General features: G+C 38.5%; 1 protein-coding gene across 1 annotated transcript in view; it reads right to left on the reverse strand.

The window, feature by feature from the left end:
- LOC107567884 (xylosyltransferase 1-like) overlaps window positions 1-20742 on the reverse strand; it is a 75392-nt gene that overhangs the window by 9159 nt on the left and 45491 nt on the right. Inside the window, exons 5-8 of the mRNA XM_016253665.1 lie at window positions 14169-14249; window positions 13816-14032; window positions 12241-12417; window positions 8737-9002 (exon numbers count right to left, since the gene is read on the reverse strand). Coding sequence (XP_016109151.1) covers window positions 8737-9002; window positions 12241-12417; window positions 13816-14032; window positions 14169-14249 — 741 coding nt within the window. The remainder of the gene's footprint in view (window positions 1-8736; window positions 9003-12240; window positions 12418-13815; window positions 14033-14168; window positions 14250-20742) is intronic.

Here is a 20742-nt window from a genome sequence, read left to right on the forward strand (position 1 = left end):
AAGTATGCAACATCCACATTAGCTTTAAGGTTTGTTAGTGCTGAATTTGTGTGTTGAGCTGGTGGATGGGAGGTAATTGGTCATATGTCAACGAGATTATTATTTTTGTGTGGGTACAAATCTGTATCTGTAAACCAATGTTATATCAGAGTTATTTACACTGCTGTTCAAAAGTTTGGGATCAGTAAGATTTTTTATGTTTTTTTAATGGAGTCTCTTATGCTCATCAAGGCTGTATTTATTTGATCAGAAAAATACAGAAAAAAATCCCAGCAATATTGTGAAATATTATTGCAAATTCTCATATTGGTTTCCTATGTGAATATACTTTAAAATTGAATTTATTTCTGTGATGCAGCACTTAATTATTTGAAATAGAAAAAAATTCTAACAATATAAGTCTTTGCTATCACTTTTTATCCATTTAACACATCCTTGCAGAGTATTAATTATTCTTTAAAAAAAAAAAGAAAAAAATGTACTGACCCCAAACGTTTGAATAGTAGTGTATATTGTACCACAACATTTCTATTTTGAATAAACACTGTTCTTTTTAACTTTTCATTTGACTAAAGACATTTATGATGTTACAGAAGATTTCTAAGGAAGATGATGAAAAAGATGACAAGTCTCCAGCCACAAGAGGCTTCATGCTGTAACTTAACTTCTACTAAGTTTTAATACATTCAGTCTATTTTGAGGGCATGAAAAAACTTTACAGCTGGGATTTTACAAAATCTCTATCAAAATGGCATTAAATATCTATACTTTGTTTAATTTTTAAACACATCTTCAAATATAAACTAGACCAGTAGTCTGCATCACATCATCTAACACCAGACGGCTAACAACAGCTCATTTATCTGTGAGGATGGAGGCAAAGCGGTGAATTCCTCGGGCTCCTCACACTTCTCTCTCCAGCCGCCCTTCACAGATCACCCTCTGTGTCTCTTCCTGACCCCCCCTCTCCAGGTTGGCCCACCTCCTTTCCAGAACATGCCATTTCACGCTCACAGGAAGTGCATGGATAGGATGGCGTCGTTGCTTACAGCGTGCCGCCCGACCTGGGCCGCATAAACACACTCCATAAACTTTTATTAGCTGTGGGTGCAGAGGCACGGAGAGCAAAAGAACTCGATGCCTGCCGTAGACATTAATCATACGACAGTCTGGTAAATCACGTGTGTTTATCACCCGCCCATTCCCACACTGAACCGCAATCACAAGCTCTCCCTCATTAGGAGTGTTTTGAGGACAGATCCGCTGATGACTGCACACCACACTTATTTCCAAATGTCCCTAATGGGCTCTAGATACCAATCGTGGCCCCAGCACAGTAATTTTTTGGAGTTTATTCCAATGAAAGGTGACCTGGCGTGATGTGTATTACTCATTCGTGACTGTGAGCCGGGGCTATATATAGGCAAGCGAGCGGCCCAAGAACAGAGCTAGACGTGAAGACAGAAAGTGCCTTTGAAAGCAGGGGGGTGGATGACCTGAAAGGTTGAGGCAGTTTAATATACAGCGTACCATAGTGTCAGACTATGGTCTTCAAAAAAAAGCACCCAAAATGCAAGAGGATTAGTCATTACATCTGGAGGAAGGATAATTTATATATACGATCCTGGAACAGCGCATAAATCAAAGCTTACGTGTTGTTGGTATGTCATGCTTGCGCGCTGGTGGATTGGAGGTTATCTATTTTTGTGAAAAAAATGTGTATGTTTAATCCAGTGTTTTATATACTATCAGCTTACTATTAGCTTTTATTTTTATATTTTAATTTGAATTTCTTTTAAGTCATTTATATACGTTTTTTCTGTTTAGATTTAATTTAAATTTTATTTTAGTATCAGTAAATAATATTAGTTCTTCAACTTAAACTTATATTCTTTCAGCTAATTGCCAAGGGAAACTTTCTTTTTTAAATCTTTGGTCTTGGTCACACTTTATTTTAAGGTCCAATTCTCGATATTAACAATCCATTAACTACGACTTTTACCTCAATAAACTCCTAATCTTCTGCTTATTAATAATTATTAAGGTAGATGTTAAGTTTAGGTATTTGGTAGGATTATGGATGTAGAATATGGTCATGCAGAATATGTGATTTATAAGCACTAATAAACAGCCAATATGTTAATAATAGGCATGCTAGTAAGCAACTAGTTAATAGTGAGAATTGGTCCCTATACTAAAGTGTTACCAAACCTTTTTTTTTTTACATTTTGTCTACATTTTTCATCTAATAGTTAATTTTAGTTAATTTAATAACAATAAGAACAATATTGTAAAGAGTAGCGTTAAGAAGTTTAATTCATTTTTAGGGAATTGTTTTGTTCAAATGGTTCGTTAAAAAAAAAAAAAACAGGTTCAATAAATGATTGACTGATTCGTTTGAATCATCATACGGTGTATTTCTGTCTTCCTTTTTTTTAAATGAAAAATGTTGTTAAATACATACTTTCTCACTATATTTTTAATTAGGCTTCATAAATTCTATCATGTCTCCCAACTCAACATTTTACCCCAAACTAATTTCTTACACTGAAGACTCTCATACTTTGGAATCAGCTCAACTGAATCATCAAAAACAACCAGTTCAAAAGAACGATTCATTCGTGAATCTTTGTCACCTTCCGTATTACAGTGTAACTCTCACCTTGGCGTATAGGCAGGTGTTTGTGGTGGGTAAGGGGAGTGATGAGAAAGCGCGTCTCTGCCACAGGGCTCCAGTGGTGCAGCACACGTACGGTCCACATGCCGGGCCGCAGGGGCAGGTTCAGCGGAGGCCTGTAGTGAGTGAACTCAGCACTGGCGTCGATCAGGATGTCGTAGGTGGCAGCGATGACATTGGTGGGGTCAATCCACACCACAGTCATGGTCACATTTGACCCTTTCCCCCATTTCTGTATCCCCACAGGCTCGGCCATGGGTCCCATCAGATTCCCAAAGTTCCGGAATATCCTTTCCTTAGCATCCCAGTCTGTTCCAATCTGATTATTGAGAGGAAACAACCAAAAACAGATATTTAACATGAAAGTCAAGAGCAGTTTCCACCCAATCTTTTAGCCTAGTGAACCTTTACAGCCCCGTGAGTAAGGTTCAAGTACCCCTTTATTGACACAAACCAATGTTCCCATTCACTCTGGATATCATTTAACATGAAGATTAATTATATTAAAGCCACTTTTAAATCATTGATAAAACAAATCAATGCTGTGGGTGAATAACAGATCGAGTCACATATAAATCACAAACACAGACTACTGTTCAAATGTTTGGGGTCAGTAAAATGTTTTAATATTTTTAAAAGTCATCTCACCAAAGCTGCATTTATTTAATGAAAAATATAGTAAAACAGTAATATTGCATCATATTACTACAATGTAAATTAGCTGTTTTATTTGAATACCTTTTTATGTAATTTATTCCTGTGATGGCAAAGCTGATTTTTCAGCATAATTACTCTAGTCTTCAGTGTCACATGATCCTTCAGAAATCATTCTAATATGCTGATTTGCTGCTCAAGAAATGTTTATTATTACTGTGCTGCTTAATATTTTAGTATCAACGTGATACTTTGATGAATATTAATTTAAAAGAACACAATTTATTTGAAATGGAAATCTTTTGTAACACTGTACATTATAATTTACTGTCACTTTTGTTGCATCAAAAAATGCATCCTTAAATGCAAAATAAAAGTATTCATGTTTCAAAACATTTTTTTTTGTTTCTTTAAAAAAGGACCTCATCGTAATCTGAAAATAATTTTTATGCTTTTACATAAATATATTAATATTGATTTTATATTATTTATTATATTCTTCTATTACATTTCTCATAATATTTTGTAAGTTTAACACAGTTTTCAACATGTTTCCATAAGTTTAAGTAAAATCTTTTCAAGTACCCCTGGAACCTGCCAGAGTACCCCTTGGGTAACATATACCCCTGGCTGGGAATCACTGATCTAAAGCAAAGTTGAAGAGGCAGAAGCAGTAAAAGTGAAGAAGAATGAAGGCAAGTGAGGCAGGAAGAGAACAAAGTCCTGAGGCCTCTGAGACAGAGTGTGTCGCTCCTGATGCAGAGATGTGTCAGTTCACCCCCTCCAGACACTGCACAGGCCCTCATTGCTATGGAAGCTGTACAAACTTTCTGTATCCTTAAAATTCAGTCCCCTAAGACACCAGAGTACCGGGATGCCTGAGCTCTGTACATTCTGTACATTCATATGTGGCTCCCTAAGAGAGGAACATACAGCCAAATGAATTGCACAAGATCCCATCGTAAGTAAACAGATGGCACCAATATGGACAGCCAGTACCAGCTGAGATGAGCATAATTGCATCAAATGATCAGCAGTGCCCAGTGTAATGTTTCTCCCACTGTGAGGTAATTTGACTTTTGGGATGGGGGGTGCTGGTGGATTGCAGCCATGTAACGTTAGCTCCCTCTGGCCACTCTTAGAAATTTCTACCGAGGACGTGACCGACAGCGGGAGTCTCTTACGCTTGATCCCTCCTCGGCCGTGCCCGCACCTCAGTAAAACAATACAAATCAATTTGATCATTCTGTAGGGAAGATGCCTGAGACCCAGCTGGACTTGGTTTAAGCACTTTACAGCTCTGCTGTCTTGTCTATGTGTGTCCCCCAAGGACGGATGCTGGGAAATGACATCCAGGCAGGCTCCAAAATCAACTTTTTCCCACACAGATAAATTAAGAACATGTACTAGTCATACATTTATATATAATATATGATTATACACTACCATTCAAAAATTTGGGGTCTGTAAGATTTTTGTCATTTTTTGAAAGAAGTCTCTTCTTCTCATAAAGCCAGACTTTACTTGATCAAAAATACAGTAATATTGTGACATTATTAATAATAATTATATTATTATGCATAATAACTGTTTGCTATTTTATTATACTTTAAAATGCAATTTATTTCTATGATGGCAAAAATACAATTTAAGCAGCCATAACTCGAGTCAGATCATTTTTTATATTTATTTTTATTACTCACATTATTATTATTAACACGTGAAACATTAAATATTTTAATTCAAAATAGAGTAGAGTGATTGTTCACCATTAATTTGAATTGTTTGTCACTTTCATCAGCAAAGGAAGTGTATAATTATGACCGTATAAATATATAAATATATATATATATATATATATATATATATAAACTAGTTAGAGATGTTCATATGCAGTTTAAAGTCATCTATCCACATCTAACTCTTGTGCCTGAAATGGAACATGTACCCTTGGCTTCCAACAGATAAACTGAGGGCAGTTCAGCGTGAAGTCATTATTTTATCCCCATACTCGTGGCAGACAAATCACTGATTACGCCAAAGGGCAAGATGACAGGTATGGCGCTGCCTGACAGCTAAATCAATGAAGAACGCCTGAATTATTGGTTGTTTAACGGAGTATGTCAAGCACAATGTGCAGCAGTGTAAGATTGCCAATAATATTCGGAGGTCAATTTTCTTAGCAATGCATACATTCTGAGGGTACCGCGGGGGTGATTTGGCACCTATAGACTGCCAAGACATTTTTACTGCAGTGAGCCAGAACAAAATACGCATTGTCTTAAAACTTTTATTTATGAAACACTGCACGATGACAGTTTCTGTTCTCAACAGAAAACACATAAATGTGCTACCCATCATGCTTCAACTACTGGAATATACGAAAATACTTCTTCTCCAGTGTGTGTTGTAATACAGTGAGTTTACTAACCTCTGCAAACTGCAGTCTGTTGAAGGTATTGGGTGGATAGGTGAACCTGAAGAACTGCTTGGGCATAACCCAGGTCTCCAGGGTTTCCAGTTTGCTGGTTGCCAGGTTGGTGGCATGATGTCTGACCAGGTATCCCTGAAACTCATCAGACAGGAAGTAGATGTGGACAGACACAGGATGTCCCATGGCAAAATACCTAAAGGCACAAAAGAAATCATTTAACCCTCGTTTAACAATTCGCAAAGCTTGCATTTAGGGTCCAAATGGACCTTTCAGCCACATTTGCCAAAGGGGCCTTCATTGGGGAATTTTTTTATAAATAATATTTATTACTGGTCATGATGTTAATATATATATATATAATATATTTGTTTTGGTGGTTTAACATGAGAAATGTTCCACTTCAGATAATCCCAAACAGATTAGTCCAGATTTTTTCCTTGTATAACATTACTTTCCATTTGCTTGGGGTCTTTTAAAAGAAAGTAATACTTTTAATCTTTAGCATTTAATTGCATCAAAGGTTAGAGTAGAGACTTCCAAAAAAATAAATAAAATAAAATAAAAATGAAGCAGTGCAACGGTTTTCAACATTGTTCATAATAAGAATGTTTCATAAGCACCAAATCAGCATATTATAATGATTTCTGAAGAATCGTGTGACACTTAAGACTGAATTAAGGGCTGCAATTTTTTTAATAATATTTCATATTACTGTATTTTTGATCAAATAAATGCCGTGGTGAGCATACATTTTTTTATTTAAAAAAAAAATCTTACTGACTCCAAAGTTTTAAACGGTAGTGTACATATATATATATATATATATATATATATATATTTATAAACTGTTAGACAGTTTGCACTGTAAAAACAAATATAGGACCTAGACCAGTTATTCGACTAGTAACTGTCTTTGCTATTTCAAAGTTTTTTCTGGTTTTGTTCACATGCTCTTTACTTGAAAAAAAAAGCTGAAAAACTTCTGAGCAACCAAACCAATCATTTTGTATTCTGAGTGAAGTTTATTTTCTCTAGACATGGGGTTGTAGAGAGGTGACTGAAGCGCTGGGCTGTGAGACACTGAGACAGACAGACAGACAGAAGGAGGAGCAGCAGGAGCTGATAGAGACGCAGGCGGCCATGCGGAGCGGACGGCTGCTCTCACGGCGATCTCCACCCTGAGCTCCGCCGCCACGTGCTCATCAGTATTCCAGCTCAGGCTAGAGGTGCTCCATCCCAGCACCGCTCGCCTGACAAGCAGAACAGCAAATATTTACACCGGTGTGGCCGCCCCCACCTCCTCCCTGTCCTCTGTCACCGCAGGAGGTGGGCAGCACGCAGGGACTAACAGAGCAGCTATTGAAGCGGCCCACCTCAGCCTCTTACCGCTGATGTCACAGAGGGCTGCGAAAAACACCGAGCGCCGCCACCCAACCCCCACCGGCCAGCAACAACCACCTCCTTGTGTTGACGAGTCCCTCTGCAGGGTCCAAATACTGTGGCTCACTTGTCTGAACGCACCGGCGCTCTCCTCGCACAGAAACGCCAGCCATTACTGCACTGATAAACACATAAACACAGCAGCCAGACTGACAAACTCTCTGTCCCTTATCCTCCCTTGGCTCTGTCCATCCGTCCGTCTCTCTCTCTCTCTTCTCTTCTCTATCTCAGTAATGACAGATGCTTGGACAGCGGAGGAACTTCAGATCTGCTGCGAGTGAGATCAAACAAAGCTGCGCTTCCCTCGGCAGACAGCACAAATGAGTGTGCACTTCTTTAGCTTTTAGAGTGCCAATATACATACGGCTATAAACAAAACATAATTACTATGAAAAACCCACACTAACAAAAACATGGACACACACAAATGTTAGAGGAACAATTCACTTGAAAATTATGAAGTTAATTTATTTAGAGCAGTGATTGGTGGGATGTCAATCAGAAAGTATGATCTAGAGTCGCAGAATCATTACTCAACTGAAACTCAAAGTCAAAAGTAATCTCTGAAATATTTCACAGTCCAAACATTTTTATGGAGGTTTCAATAGAGAAATATTAATGGGTTTTAATGGAGTACAACCGTAATCAAATCAACTAATTAAATTATCGCTAAAATAAAATGAACAGTAAATTAAACTAAATTAATATTCAAAATGTATTAAAACACAGTGGGCTGAAAACGTATTAAATGAAATACCAATTATTTACTATATTTCTTTAAATATAAATCAAAAGTAGGGTGTAGTATTAACACTTTTGATTAAATTATCTATAATTTTAAAAAGTACTTTTCTACAGTATTTCACATATTTTTTCGTGACAATGTCAAAAGCTGTGCATCCAATCAGATTCCTTGTCATTTTGGTGCAAATTCATCTGACTAGTTAGAAGCTAGCAAAATGAGATGTCATTTTGAAATCCTTGAAAACTATTAAGAAACCTATTAAAATAAGATTAACTACATTAAAAACAGGTTCTCTTGCAATAAGGATTAAAAAAACAGTTTTGTATCGACTATAATGTGCAATGAATTATTGACTGCTGAGCATGAAACCATCATCATTCAACTATCATCAACCAGTTTAAGTCGTCTCATGATTTTCAGTGTAAAATCTGGTTCCTGAAGCAAACCCACTGATTTTCAGGAAGGTGCAAGCTGCTCATTTCCATACAACAAAAGTCAATGGCAAACCCCAAACAAGTCAAAACGATAGACTTAGATAATCTAAACCAGGGTTCTTCAGATCTTGCCCTGGAGAGCTAATGTTCTGCAGAGTTTAGCTCCAACCCTAATCAAACACACCTGTGCAAGCTCAAAGTCTTTAGGATCCCTAGAAAATCACAGGTAAGTGAGTTTGATCAGGATTTGAGCTAAACTCTGCAGTCTAACAACACTGATCTAAACACAAACAGCAAATCCTGACAACTCATTTTGCATGTCAATGAAACATACAATAGACTGCGTACTGACCTGCAGCTGTTGTCACTGGTGTCACCCTGTAACGAGTTGGTAGTCCGTGCCAGACCCAATCGGGCGAAGGCATGATAGTGAGTGAGATGCGCGTCGGACAGGCTGTGAATACCATCCGCTTCATCAAAAACATTCTCCCAGTAGGCCTTGAGACCCAGCGTGCCCTGGGGCATACTCCCGAACAGGAAGGCATCCAGCTGATTCACTATCTCTTGATTTACACTGGCTTCAAACTTCCTTGCGAAGAATGTGGGCCTGCTGGTTTGCTGATGGAGACAAAGACAGAGAGAGAAAGAAATAGAGAGCGTGAGTGTGAAGACAAAGAGACGCTGATAGACAAGACAACCTGCTGAGACTGTGAGAAGCAGGAAGAGAAAGAGAGATAGTGACAGAGCGAAGTGACGGAAAACTGAAAAGCGTGGCACACCATCCAGAATGATGTGCTAGAAGGGGAAAAAGCTAAAAGAATCAGAAACGGAAATTCTCCAGAGATAATTGACGGCAAAAAGTAAAAATCAAAGTGGCATATGTCTGGCATGAAACGGTGGTGTTGCTTTTTATTCACATCCACCTCGCCTCCCCGCAGACTAACATGTGTAACATAAAACAGATAAGAAGAAGGACGACATCTGTGGAGAACCAAAAATATCAAATATCTTCATGCTTGAAATAGTTTTCAGGCAACATCAGACCCCTGACAGACATCTTTCAGGAGAGCGTCCTAGAAGATGGAAAAATCAAAACACGAGTCATGAAAGGAACAAAAATTCCCCAAAATTAAGATTCTGTCATCCTTTACTCATCCTCATGGCTTTCCAACCCCATATGATTTTCTTTATTCCGTGCAACACCAAAGAAAAAGTTCAGGAAAACTAGAGCAGTATGACTTGTAAACAAATAGTTTAAACCGTTAATAGACCTTAGCCAGGTTAGCGCCATCATTTCTGACAGGACGGAAACCAAGACTGTGAGGGATAGAAATGCAGTGCATTCAATAGATTGTACTATTATTTAACAACATACCGATTGTTCAGCTGACAAAACAATAGTGCAAGTTGTGAGTTATGCAATCTAGAACTTTATACAGTGTGTGCCACTGTAAAAACTGTTATTAAATTCAATATAGCACTAAAGTCTACTGTGAATTTTCATTTTTGGGTGAACTATCCTTTTAAACAAAATTCAACGATTTTTTTTTTAAAAGTCAAAAGATGGGAGAAAAAGAGAAAGCATAAAAAAAATAATAAAGTGATTTGGAGAGGCATGTCGAGAGAGCTCTTTTATACGGTTTGGGCCTCTATAGGGTGAGGGGTGAGAAATGCGTGGATAAAAACTGAACTGCCATGACACATTTCAAGCCTCCCTTCCTCTCCCATTGTCCGTTTTCTTCAGAGCTGTCTGTGAGAAAGGAGGTATTGTCACAGAATAATTACTCAATACTCACTATGGGCATGCCTTCAGTGATAATGACCCGCTAAACGCTCGCAGACCCTTCCCCCAGCACAGGCCTGGATGAGTTAACCGCAGGCTCTGTGAAAGGACTCCATTATGTAGAGCAGTTGTGGCTGTAAACATTTAGCGAGGCTCGAAATATGCCGATGATGGTGCTGGGTTTTCAGCCCTTATTTAAAGGGGTCATATGATGCGATTTCAATTTTTCCTTTCTCTTTGGAGTGTTACAAGCTTTTGGTGCATAAAGAAGATCTGTAAAGTTGCAAAGACTAAAGTCTCAAATCCAAAGAGATATTCTTTATAAAAGGTAAGAGTCAGCTACGCCTACCTAAAACGGCTCGTTCTAACACGCCCCCACATATCTATGTCGCTTTGTGGGAAGATTTGCATAACGCCGCCCAAATGTTTACGCAAAGAAAGAAGGTGTAACTTTTATTCTCGCTGTAGTTTGGAGTTCAGCCCGGAGTCGTCACATGTCCTTCCGGACGCTCCTTCATCGAAATCGCCGGCCGCGCCGTTCTCTGCTCACTCCAACCCTCGCGCCGTTCCTCACGCTAGCCCCCGGCCTCTGCTCACTGTAGGCCGCCGCCACTCACTCAAGGCCGCCGTGTGTGACGCTGTTTCGTTGTGAAAGTACTTTGTTTGGCCTTCCAAAAATGGACACGACTAGAAATCAGTGGTTAAGTTGTATTTACAACGCTGTTCCTGAACACTTCAACCCAAATATTCAGATGTGTGCAGCACATTTTATGGAGGACTGTTTCCTGATCCTGGTAGAGTAGACTACAATGCCGGCTGTTCTGACTCACAGACTGTAAGTATGTTTTTTATATTTAAAGAGTTTTTATATTTTATATATTTAAAGCGAGTTTTTTGGGCAGTGTAGAGTAGGGCTTGTTGTTTGTAATATCTCCGATCACAAATGCAGACATGGTTTTATGTTTGCGCAGCACGATGCAACGCAACGCGTAAAAAGACAGTATAAGTCATTATAATCCATAATTATGTCCCCACTGGATGCAACGAATTCCTTCATCAGCTGGTAGGTTTTGGGAAAAAGCAAACAAGTGGCAAAGCTGCCTGATGTGGCACACGGTGATGATGTCATGGTTTGGCACACAAGCTCACAGTAGGGAGTTTATGAGGAAACGTGATTTAATGTGAAACCATACTGCAAGCAACACAAGAGAAAATGCAAAGTTGCAGTTCTGTTGCAGCGGAATGGAAAAAATAAAGCACAGCCAGCTATGTGAAAATCACCAGGCTGGGAACAACAACTTTCAAACTAATTTCAAGAGAGTGAACACCGGGGTCGGGCATGACCAGGTTAGGATCGACTCTGTACTGGAGGCTAATGAGAGACTTCCAGACCAAAGGTAGGGGGGGGGGGGGGGGGGGGGGGGGTTTATTGAATGAGCACTGTGCGATGTCCGAACTGATTGCACTATATTATATGTATAATCGTTTTCTTAAATTCATTTTAAACCTCTTAAATCAAATTTTTTTTTTTTTTAATAATTTTCAAAGTTTTTAAATTCCTTGTTTTATTGTTGTGATTATTGTTTTTATTTTATTTTATGTAAAGCACTTTGAATTACCATTGTGTATGAAATGTGCTATACAAATAAACTTGCCTTGCCTTGCCTAGACTCACTACCAGAATCCTTTTGATGAGAGACCGCCTCGCAATTGATCCCTCATCGTCCTTTTCTGCCGGCCACAGTTAATTACAGATCCCCTGTGTAGGCATGAGTTAGCAAGGCTTTCCTTTAGTTCAGTCTCATTGGATTTCTAATCACTATTGAAATCGCTACTGACTGGAGAGCTTGTCTCACACTATTAGGTGTTTGTTAAAGGTAAATTAAAGGCCTATTGTGCTTATTCAGACTAAACAGGACGCGGCGTAGGTCTCCTTCGGGCGTGAGGTCAGCGCTGTCACGGAAATGGCTTTAAAAGTGTTTAACTAATGATCGGGTTCATCGAACTGTTCCATTGATACAGTCGGACACCGAGAGGGCTGAGAGCATCGCGGGAAGGGTACGAGACGCTCACCTGGAAACGGGGCAGGTCGGAGGGCTTGAAGTCATTCGGCGAGCAGCCACACCAGTCCACGATGTGCTTGTATTGACACTTGCAGCCCAGCTTTCGATTCCAGTTCGTGATGCGGAGGTTGTTGTCCACCATGCTCTCGCAGTGCGGGCTGTTCTCCAGAACCGTGTGGAAAAACGACTGTGAAGACAGAGAGAGGATCGGGGAGGAGGAGGATGATAAATAGGAAGGGACGGTGAGAGGTGAAGAGCAAGAGAAGAAAATAGATGACTAAGAGGTTGAAACAGAATAATGACATCTGATAAAATGAAGATGGATGTCTAACAGAATGGCCCTGTCAGGAGGTCTAGTGTGTTAAATGTCTACATCAGTGAAAAAGGGCCAATTGCCTTCTCAAGCCACAATATCCAATATCTCAGCGGTGAATAACTAGCCCTAGACAGAGCGAAGAATCCAATTTCGCCGCGGCACAGCAAAAAGCCCTTCATTAAAACTAACACATTTGACACAGTCATTTCAAATGAGCAAACACAGAATGCAAATGAGCAAATAAAACTATGCAAATTCATCTCGCTTTTTGGAAATTTACTCAGTTTATCATCGTAAACTTCAAACTCATGAATAAGTGAGAAATATTAATGAAAAGCCAATCTAGTGAATTAATGTAGCAGAATCCTTGGAATATTGTGCAATGCAAAGTCATTTTCTTGATCATTATTATCGTCTTGTTTTTCTAGGAAAAAAAAAATCTAAATATCCTTAAAACAAGATGCATTTAATTCAAAAATGAAAATTGTGCAAGATAATTGTTTTCAGAGAATATATATTATTATGAATATAAGAATAATATACTTCATTTTTCTTACCCCATTTAAAAAAAAAACTTAGTTTAAACTTAAACTTCACTCATAAATTCCTTTAGATTTGTTAAAAACAAGAAAAAACAATAATAAATGTAATGCAAAATATATTCTCTCTGTAGTGAAGTTCCATTGCTTTAAAGGGTTAGTTCACCCAAAAATGAAAATTCTGTCATTAAGTACTCACACTCATGTCGTTCCAAATCTGTAAACCTTCGTTCATCTTCGGAACACAAATTAAGATATTTCTGATGAAATCCGAGAGCTTTCTGGCCCTGCATAGACAGCAACGCAACTACCACGTTCAAGGCCCAGAAAGGTAGTAAGGACATCATTAAAATAGTCTGTGGTTCAACCTTAATTTTATGAAGCTACGAGAATACTTTTTGTTCACAAAGAAAACAATAAAAAAAGACTTTATTCAACAATATGATGTCATAGTCCACTGATGTCACATGGATTATTTTATCGATGTCTTTACTACCTTTCTGGGCCTTGATCGCGGTAGTTGCGTTGCTGTCTATGCAGGGCCAGAAAGCTCTCGGATTTCATCAGAAATATCTTAATTTGTGTTCTGAAGATGAGCGATAGGCGAGTAATTATTGACAAATTTTTTTTTGGGTGAACTATCCCTTCAAGAATCTTTAGATTTTTTTTTCTGGAAAACATCACATTTTTACTTCTTTGACATTCATTTTACATCATTTTGGTGTCTCACCTCTGCAGGTAAGAGTGTGTACGTGTAGAAACGTTTCATGTTGGTCACAAGGTCATCTTGAGTGTTGATGACGTACTCCACAAACATTCGGTTGAGCAGAAACCAGTCAGAGCCTCCATCCACAGATATGCCTTCTGGAATTTTCCTGTCTCCAAGTCTCCACATATGGGTGTCACACTCGAAGAAAAGTCGGTCCAAACCTTGTTTTCTGATGAATCTGTTGGCGATTATCAACAATGCAAATTACAAATTTATTTTTGTCGGTTATAAAAGGCACCCTTCTGTGCGACTGGCACGCGTTTGAGTGTCTTGGGCACCATAAGCCATCAGCGTGATCACACGTCAGCACTCACCGAGCGTTATCTCTCCCGTGGGACTTGATGAAATTCATATCTCTGTATTTGGACAGGAAGGCCACCAGCTGATCATTGGTCCTGAGGAGACATTGAAAAAATGTTGGAAGGGAAAACAGAAAACAAGTGAAAGAGAGAAAGAATAACAGAGAGTTTGCTAATCAGGCTAATGAGCCACAGTGTAAATGAGCGCGGAGCACGAGGGATTGTGGGTGAGTCCAAGCTCACATACAGAGCCAGATTCAGCCCCTGATGCCAGCTGCCCGGTTTCACCGCCCGTCGCAATGCATTGCCTGAACGTCTGTAGTCAGTTTTCCCCATACACACTCCTCTCACACATTTGTTTTTTTTTCACTGCAGGCTTCTGCTACAGAGGAAAGAACTTCACACTGAAGATAAAAAGAATAATAAAATCTTTATTTATCGCAATACCAGGGAAAGTGGAATTTGAGAAATGGCTTGCTCAAAGGAACAACAGTCATGGCTCACATTTCTGAGGATCAAACCAGCATCTTACTGGTTACTAGCCTTGACTGTGAACAAGAACTGCAAGAGAGTATGCAAATTATTGTTAGAAAGTAATTGTGAACATTCTTACAATGAAAGTCAATGAGAGACTGCAATGTTATAGGCGCCGTACCATCATATTTCACTTTAAAATTCTTATTATAACCTTATAATTGACTTATAAAGCTTACAAATTTTACCCCATGTGCTGTGGTGAAAGTCCTTTACCTAAGTTGGTGTTCCCAGCCAAAAATGCCCACCTTTAAGTCTTAAGTCTGCCATTATGCTTTATGTTCACAAAATCTTGGATTAAAACTTTTTGTCAACTTGTTTTCTTTCAGTTAGCACTGGTTTTATATTTCTTTTTGGAACTGGTTGTGAAAAAAGTTTTTTTTTTTTTATTGTGGATCATTTTGGCAATGTTCACCCCACAAATGTGGTGCATAAGCTCAGATCATAAAGCCATCCAATCCAAAAACCAAATACAAAACTTGTGCTAATTGATAAAAGATCGATTCCAATTTTTGGTAATAATATAGCAAAACAAGAAATTTACAAGCAATTTTGGTTGGTCATTTTTGACCAGGAACACCACAAGTGTAACAAGGTCAGGAAAAAAAAGGAGATTGTTATATCTTGTATGTGCAAAGTCTGTACATTTTAATCCTACGAAAAAGATTGGTTGGTTCTGAATTAATTGCAAAAATAAGTGAAGAAGAAAATTGTCTCCTATTTTGAAGGCAACAAATGTTTGTTTGCAACCAAGCAGTTATAAATAGCTGAGGTGAATTTGTTGATGTTTGCATGTGATTTTTAGCTCCATATTAAACGCTGTCATCCCATCATCACTTGCATGATGTCGTCTACATGACTACAGCCGCACACGTCAATCACACACTTACTTTATCTCACACGTATCTTAAGTTTCAGTAGCTTAAGACGCTTTATCATCCTGTTTGTTATACAGCCACGTTAAAAGTTTAACTGCTGTGCGGTAAAAAGATCAACACACAAATGCACTCTGACCTACTGTGTCTTCCTGTTTGCCAAAGATCAGCATGGGAAAGCCAGTGTGGCATTTGAAATTAAACCCTGCTCCAGTGCTCAGTGCATGTACAGCTGCCAGTCACTCCCTGCGCTGGCTAAACTCAGACCTCAGGCTATTAGAGTGCTGTATTCTGTAACCGAGCTACCAGCAAGATTTGAAATCTGACTGCAGTGCCGTCAAAACTGTGCAATAATAATGAGCAACAGTCTGAGTGGGAGGGAGCAGGGGAAAGAGAGACAGAGGGGATGTTTATGCTTAATTTTTGAGGTCTCTCAAAAATTTCTCTAGGCATGGAATACTTGGATGACCTGCTACAATTGCACATAATGCAACCATGAGGACACCATACTGTATACCATAATGCAATGTGCCCAACTGGATCTCAATAGTGATGAATGAACTGGAAGTTAATTATATCTGTTTTGTACCACTTTTGACTGCGAAAAGTGTGGAAGCAGAACCAAAAAAAAATAAATAATTTTTTTAAATATATATATATATATACAGTGGGGAAAAAAGTATTTAGTCAGCCACTAATTGTGCAAGTTCTCCCACTTAAAAAGATGAGAGAGGCCTGTAATTTTCATCATAGGTATACCTCAACTATGAGAGACAAAATGAGAAAAAAAATCCAGAAAATCACATTGTAGGATTTTTAAAGAATTAATTGGTAAATTCCTCGGTAAAATAAGTATTTGGTCTATATATATATATGTGCTTTTATTTTCAATAACTGAATGCAACATAGTGAGGTCATGTGCCAACGATGTAGCATAATACAATATGAAATATTTATTGCATACTGCATATGCAAAAAATAATAAATCACATAAGTACACAAATAAATGCAAGAAGACAAATCATAATTCAGAATGCAAATTACAGGAAATGAAAGCCAATGGGAGAGTTAAATGTAGCATTAAATTTTACTTTTAAATCCTCATTAACCTTATAATTCACATTCACATTAACATTTGTATTTACATTTGTGACCCTGGACTACAAAACCAGTCTAAAGTGTAAATTTTTCAAAACTGAGATTTATACTAGAGATGCACCGATTGCAATTTTCTATGCCGATTACGATTTACGATTTTTTGTTAGTGTGATCTGCCGATACCGATTTTTGCTGATTCCGATTTTCTTTCTAAGAACTATAATTGACAGCATATACAAACAAGAATCTACTTTTCTTCAACGCAAAGTTTTTTTTTCATTAAAAAAACACAAGTAAAAAGTCAGTAATAAAATAAGAACAAATAAAAAAATTGCAAACAACAGCACAAATAAATGCAATAGAATAAAGAGTGCTACGAGACTAAGTTTTTCAGGTTAAGTAAGTTTTTATTCAGTTAAGAAATACTACAGAAATGAGAGTAATCAAATGTAAAATAACACATCCAGTGTTTTATGATACTTAAAATTTCTGTAATCTTCATTGTAAAAATTAAATACAGATTAATGCTTACCATTAATGTTATAAAACGTATTCAGTCAAGAGCAGAAAGTGATTTTCTTTGTCTTTTGTTCTTTGATTAGCATGACAGACAACAGCCGGAATATTGCCCTTTAAGAGTTTATCCACGGACCCGATATACTGTTACACAACATGCGTTCTCTTTCTTTTTTCCAAAACTGATGTTTAACTGGATACTCGCCAAGACGGGCATTTTGACATAATTTTGTATGTATTTGAACGTTTTAGTGCAGTTATTTGTACAGGTATTTGTGGCTCACAAGCTGTTTGAGACTGCTTGTGCGCTCCACTAATATAGATCAGTGGTGGTGCGCGCGCGTTTGGTGTAAGCGCGAAACCTGCGGGAATTACTAAAATAATGAGCAATACAAGCACTATTTAACCGGAGCGATTGAGATGTGTGTGAGAGAGAGAAGGGGTCGTCGGAGAGAAGAGAGTGAGAATGAGCGGCTGACTTTATTGCCTGTGCCGCTGGTAACAAAACGGATCGGCTCGAAATCGGAAAGAAGTGAGACTGACCGGCCGATCACTGTTCCGAGCCGATCATGAGGAAAATTGGCCGATTCCGATCCCTGGCCGATCGATCAGTGCATCTGTAATTTATAAATAATAATAATAATAAATAAGCTTTCCATTGATGCATGGTCTGTTAGGATTGGACCATATTTGGTCGAGATACAACTATTTGAAAATCTGGAATCTGGTATGCTATTATTTAAAAGCTGCTTGTAATGGGCTTTGGTTCATCATGTGACTTTCTCATCACCACCTGCATTTGGTGGTTATCAGTGTATTACAAAGGTATAAAACAGATTTCAGTACTTCAATAGGTTGGTATATTAACATTTTATCAGTTAAATTATGGTATTTCACTGTAAATTTAAGTTAAAACCTAAAACGTTGCTACCGTATTTTTTACGGTAAAATTCCGGCAACCACAGCTGCCGGTTTTTTACAGTAAATTTTAGGGAATTTTTTTACAGTGTACAAATATACCCCAGCGACTTAAGACTGGTTTTGTGCTCCAGGGTCACATTTGTATTTATTTTCAATAACTGAATTTGAAATGGTTTTGACTATTTTTCATATAGTAACCTGAATACAGGATATATTAAATACAGTATATTCTGCATAGTACTTAGTAAGCTAGTATTTCATTCCGAAACGGTTTGTAGAGCTGCTCCGTTCCAGAAGAGGGCATCATGGAGCCCATGTGACCACATAGGAAGAAGAGAACAACAGAGTCCAGACTCATTGTTTTCTCCTTTTCTCTCTTCATGAAAAGGCCATAAATGCAGCTGAGCTGACTTAAAAATAGGGCTGGAGAAAAAGAGCAAGATGGTGCGGATAAATGGAAGAAAAGAGCCCGGCGCTCTTAACAAAGCCCCTGTGTAACAGAGCCCTCCGCCCCTGGCGTCCAGGCTCGACTATAGAGCAGAGAGCTTTTTGTTAGCCCCTTTCACAGGCATCCATGCAGAAGGACGGACATCAGGGGAAAATAAGCAGCTAAGTCACTAGACGCAGGTACCGCACATCCCTTCGGCACCGCAGTCACGACATGCGGACAAAGAGTTCTGCAACAGGGCTGTGCACAATGTCTTTAGGAAGGCCAAGACTGAAGACGTCCCCCGAGGACCTCTAACACGTGCTGTCATACGCAATTATGAAGCCGCTATGAAGCTGAGCACAGTCTGCAGTGTCACTAATGTCAACCTTCTGCAAACACGCTGAAGTCAGGCGTGCAGCTGAACATTGTCTGTGGCTTCGTCTCTGTCTGTCTGTCTCTCACCTCACTTCCTGTCTTGCACTCGCTTCCTCCGTCAAAGGCCATTGGGAGCAAGAGTGGGAAAACATTCAATGTCAGGAAGATAACCCTTCAATCTTTGTAGACAAATTGAGATTAGGTCTAATGGAGTCCAAACTTGACCTATCAGTCTGTGCTCACTTCTGTCCAATCAGAGGAGATCTTTCACCTACAGCACTGGAGTGCAACAGTCGGGCTCCAAAAGTAAAAATCCCTTTGATTTTCTCCACAGGGGAACTGACGATAACTTATAAACCTTTACAGAGAGATGTATGGTGAGCTACGAGGTTGTTAATCGATGGTACATGCTTTTGTTGAAGGCATCAGCCTGCATTATTTCAACTTCTTTTTTAAATAACTGTATTCAACAACAGATAGCCCTGGTAAAAATCTACATTACCCATGATTATGCAAAGAAATCTCCACCAATCAGAGATTATATAACTACACCAAAAGTACACTTTAGAAACTATGCCAAACGAACAGGTAAGTGCCAGGCCACTCCCATGATGCACTGCACTGTGAATTTTTTAGTCAGTTTCCTTACACTCTCAAACTACTTGCATGTATAATATGCATATTTTGCAATACACATAAAATATAGTTGTATATAAATATCTAAACATCTGGGAAAAAACAATCACCCTGTGTGAGAAGCAAATTTGTAAGATATCATTTATTTAAAAAATGTAATTAAATTAAAATAGAATTTAGAGAGGATTCACAAAATAAAATCCTATCTATTTACCTAAAAATCTAAAATTCTAAATTCTAATCTAGGATCTAAATTCTTATCTTTTTTTGTCTTTTGTCTAGATAAATTAAAAGCAAATGGCTATTTATATTTTTCAATATTCCCTCATTAAATTCCTTAAATGCATTCATACATTTTGTACCCTTGTTTTTTGCACCAATTTTCATATATTTCTTTGCTTCAAATCAAAGTTTGTAGCTTGATTTGAAGCTGGTTGGTTTTGTTCATATAACTCCTAAATGAACACTTACAGCTCTTAAAGAGTTGAATGGAAAAAAATACTTCAAACAAGTGGACAGGCACTCTTGCAATCTATACATTTTAATGCCACAGACAGACAGAAAAAGAAGTCTGTGGTGGCAACACTTGATAACGGGTACATAAGCATATAAACATAAATGAACATAACTTTTTCATGTTGTGGACTTCACGCTGTCTTTCAACATTTCTTTTGTTGAGTACTTTCCTTACAGCTTCCTCTCTGCTGACTTGTGTTTCTGTTGTGATAGTGGACTGAGAAATAACTCTCCATCACCGCGACCGGAGGAGCCGGATCGGACTCCTTAATGGAGCGATTTGTCCTCATGTTTTAGAGAAATGGTGTTTCTGCACAGTATAATACAAATGATGGCAACTACATCACTGCACTACACACACACACACACACACTGACAGGCTACTTATAGCTCGCATCTGAACCCACTCCGAGCTAGAGATAAAAACAAACAAAAAAAAGAATCATATTATTTTTCTTTGATTTTCCGCTTTAAAGGGGCTTTGGCTCATAGGTAGCTTTCCTCTCCGGTCTGGAGGTGTGGTGTGCGACGGAGTGACAGAGAGGCAGGATTAACCTTGAACGGCAGCGTGGGGCAGGCCAGAATTCATCACAGGGCTGTATCGATCTCTAACACCCTGATTTCTGAGGGCTGCAGAAAATGACATGGCTGTAATATTGATTGCAGCCGGGGGAGTAGCTGGCTTACT

Source organism: Sinocyclocheilus grahami, unplaced genomic scaffold, assembly GCF_001515645.1.
Source record: "Sinocyclocheilus grahami isolate Dianchi unplaced genomic scaffold, SAMN03320097.WGS_v1.1 scaffold27.1, whole genome shotgun sequence".
Classification (NCBI taxonomy): domain Eukaryota; kingdom Metazoa; phylum Chordata; class Actinopteri; order Cypriniformes; family Cyprinidae; genus Sinocyclocheilus; species Sinocyclocheilus grahami.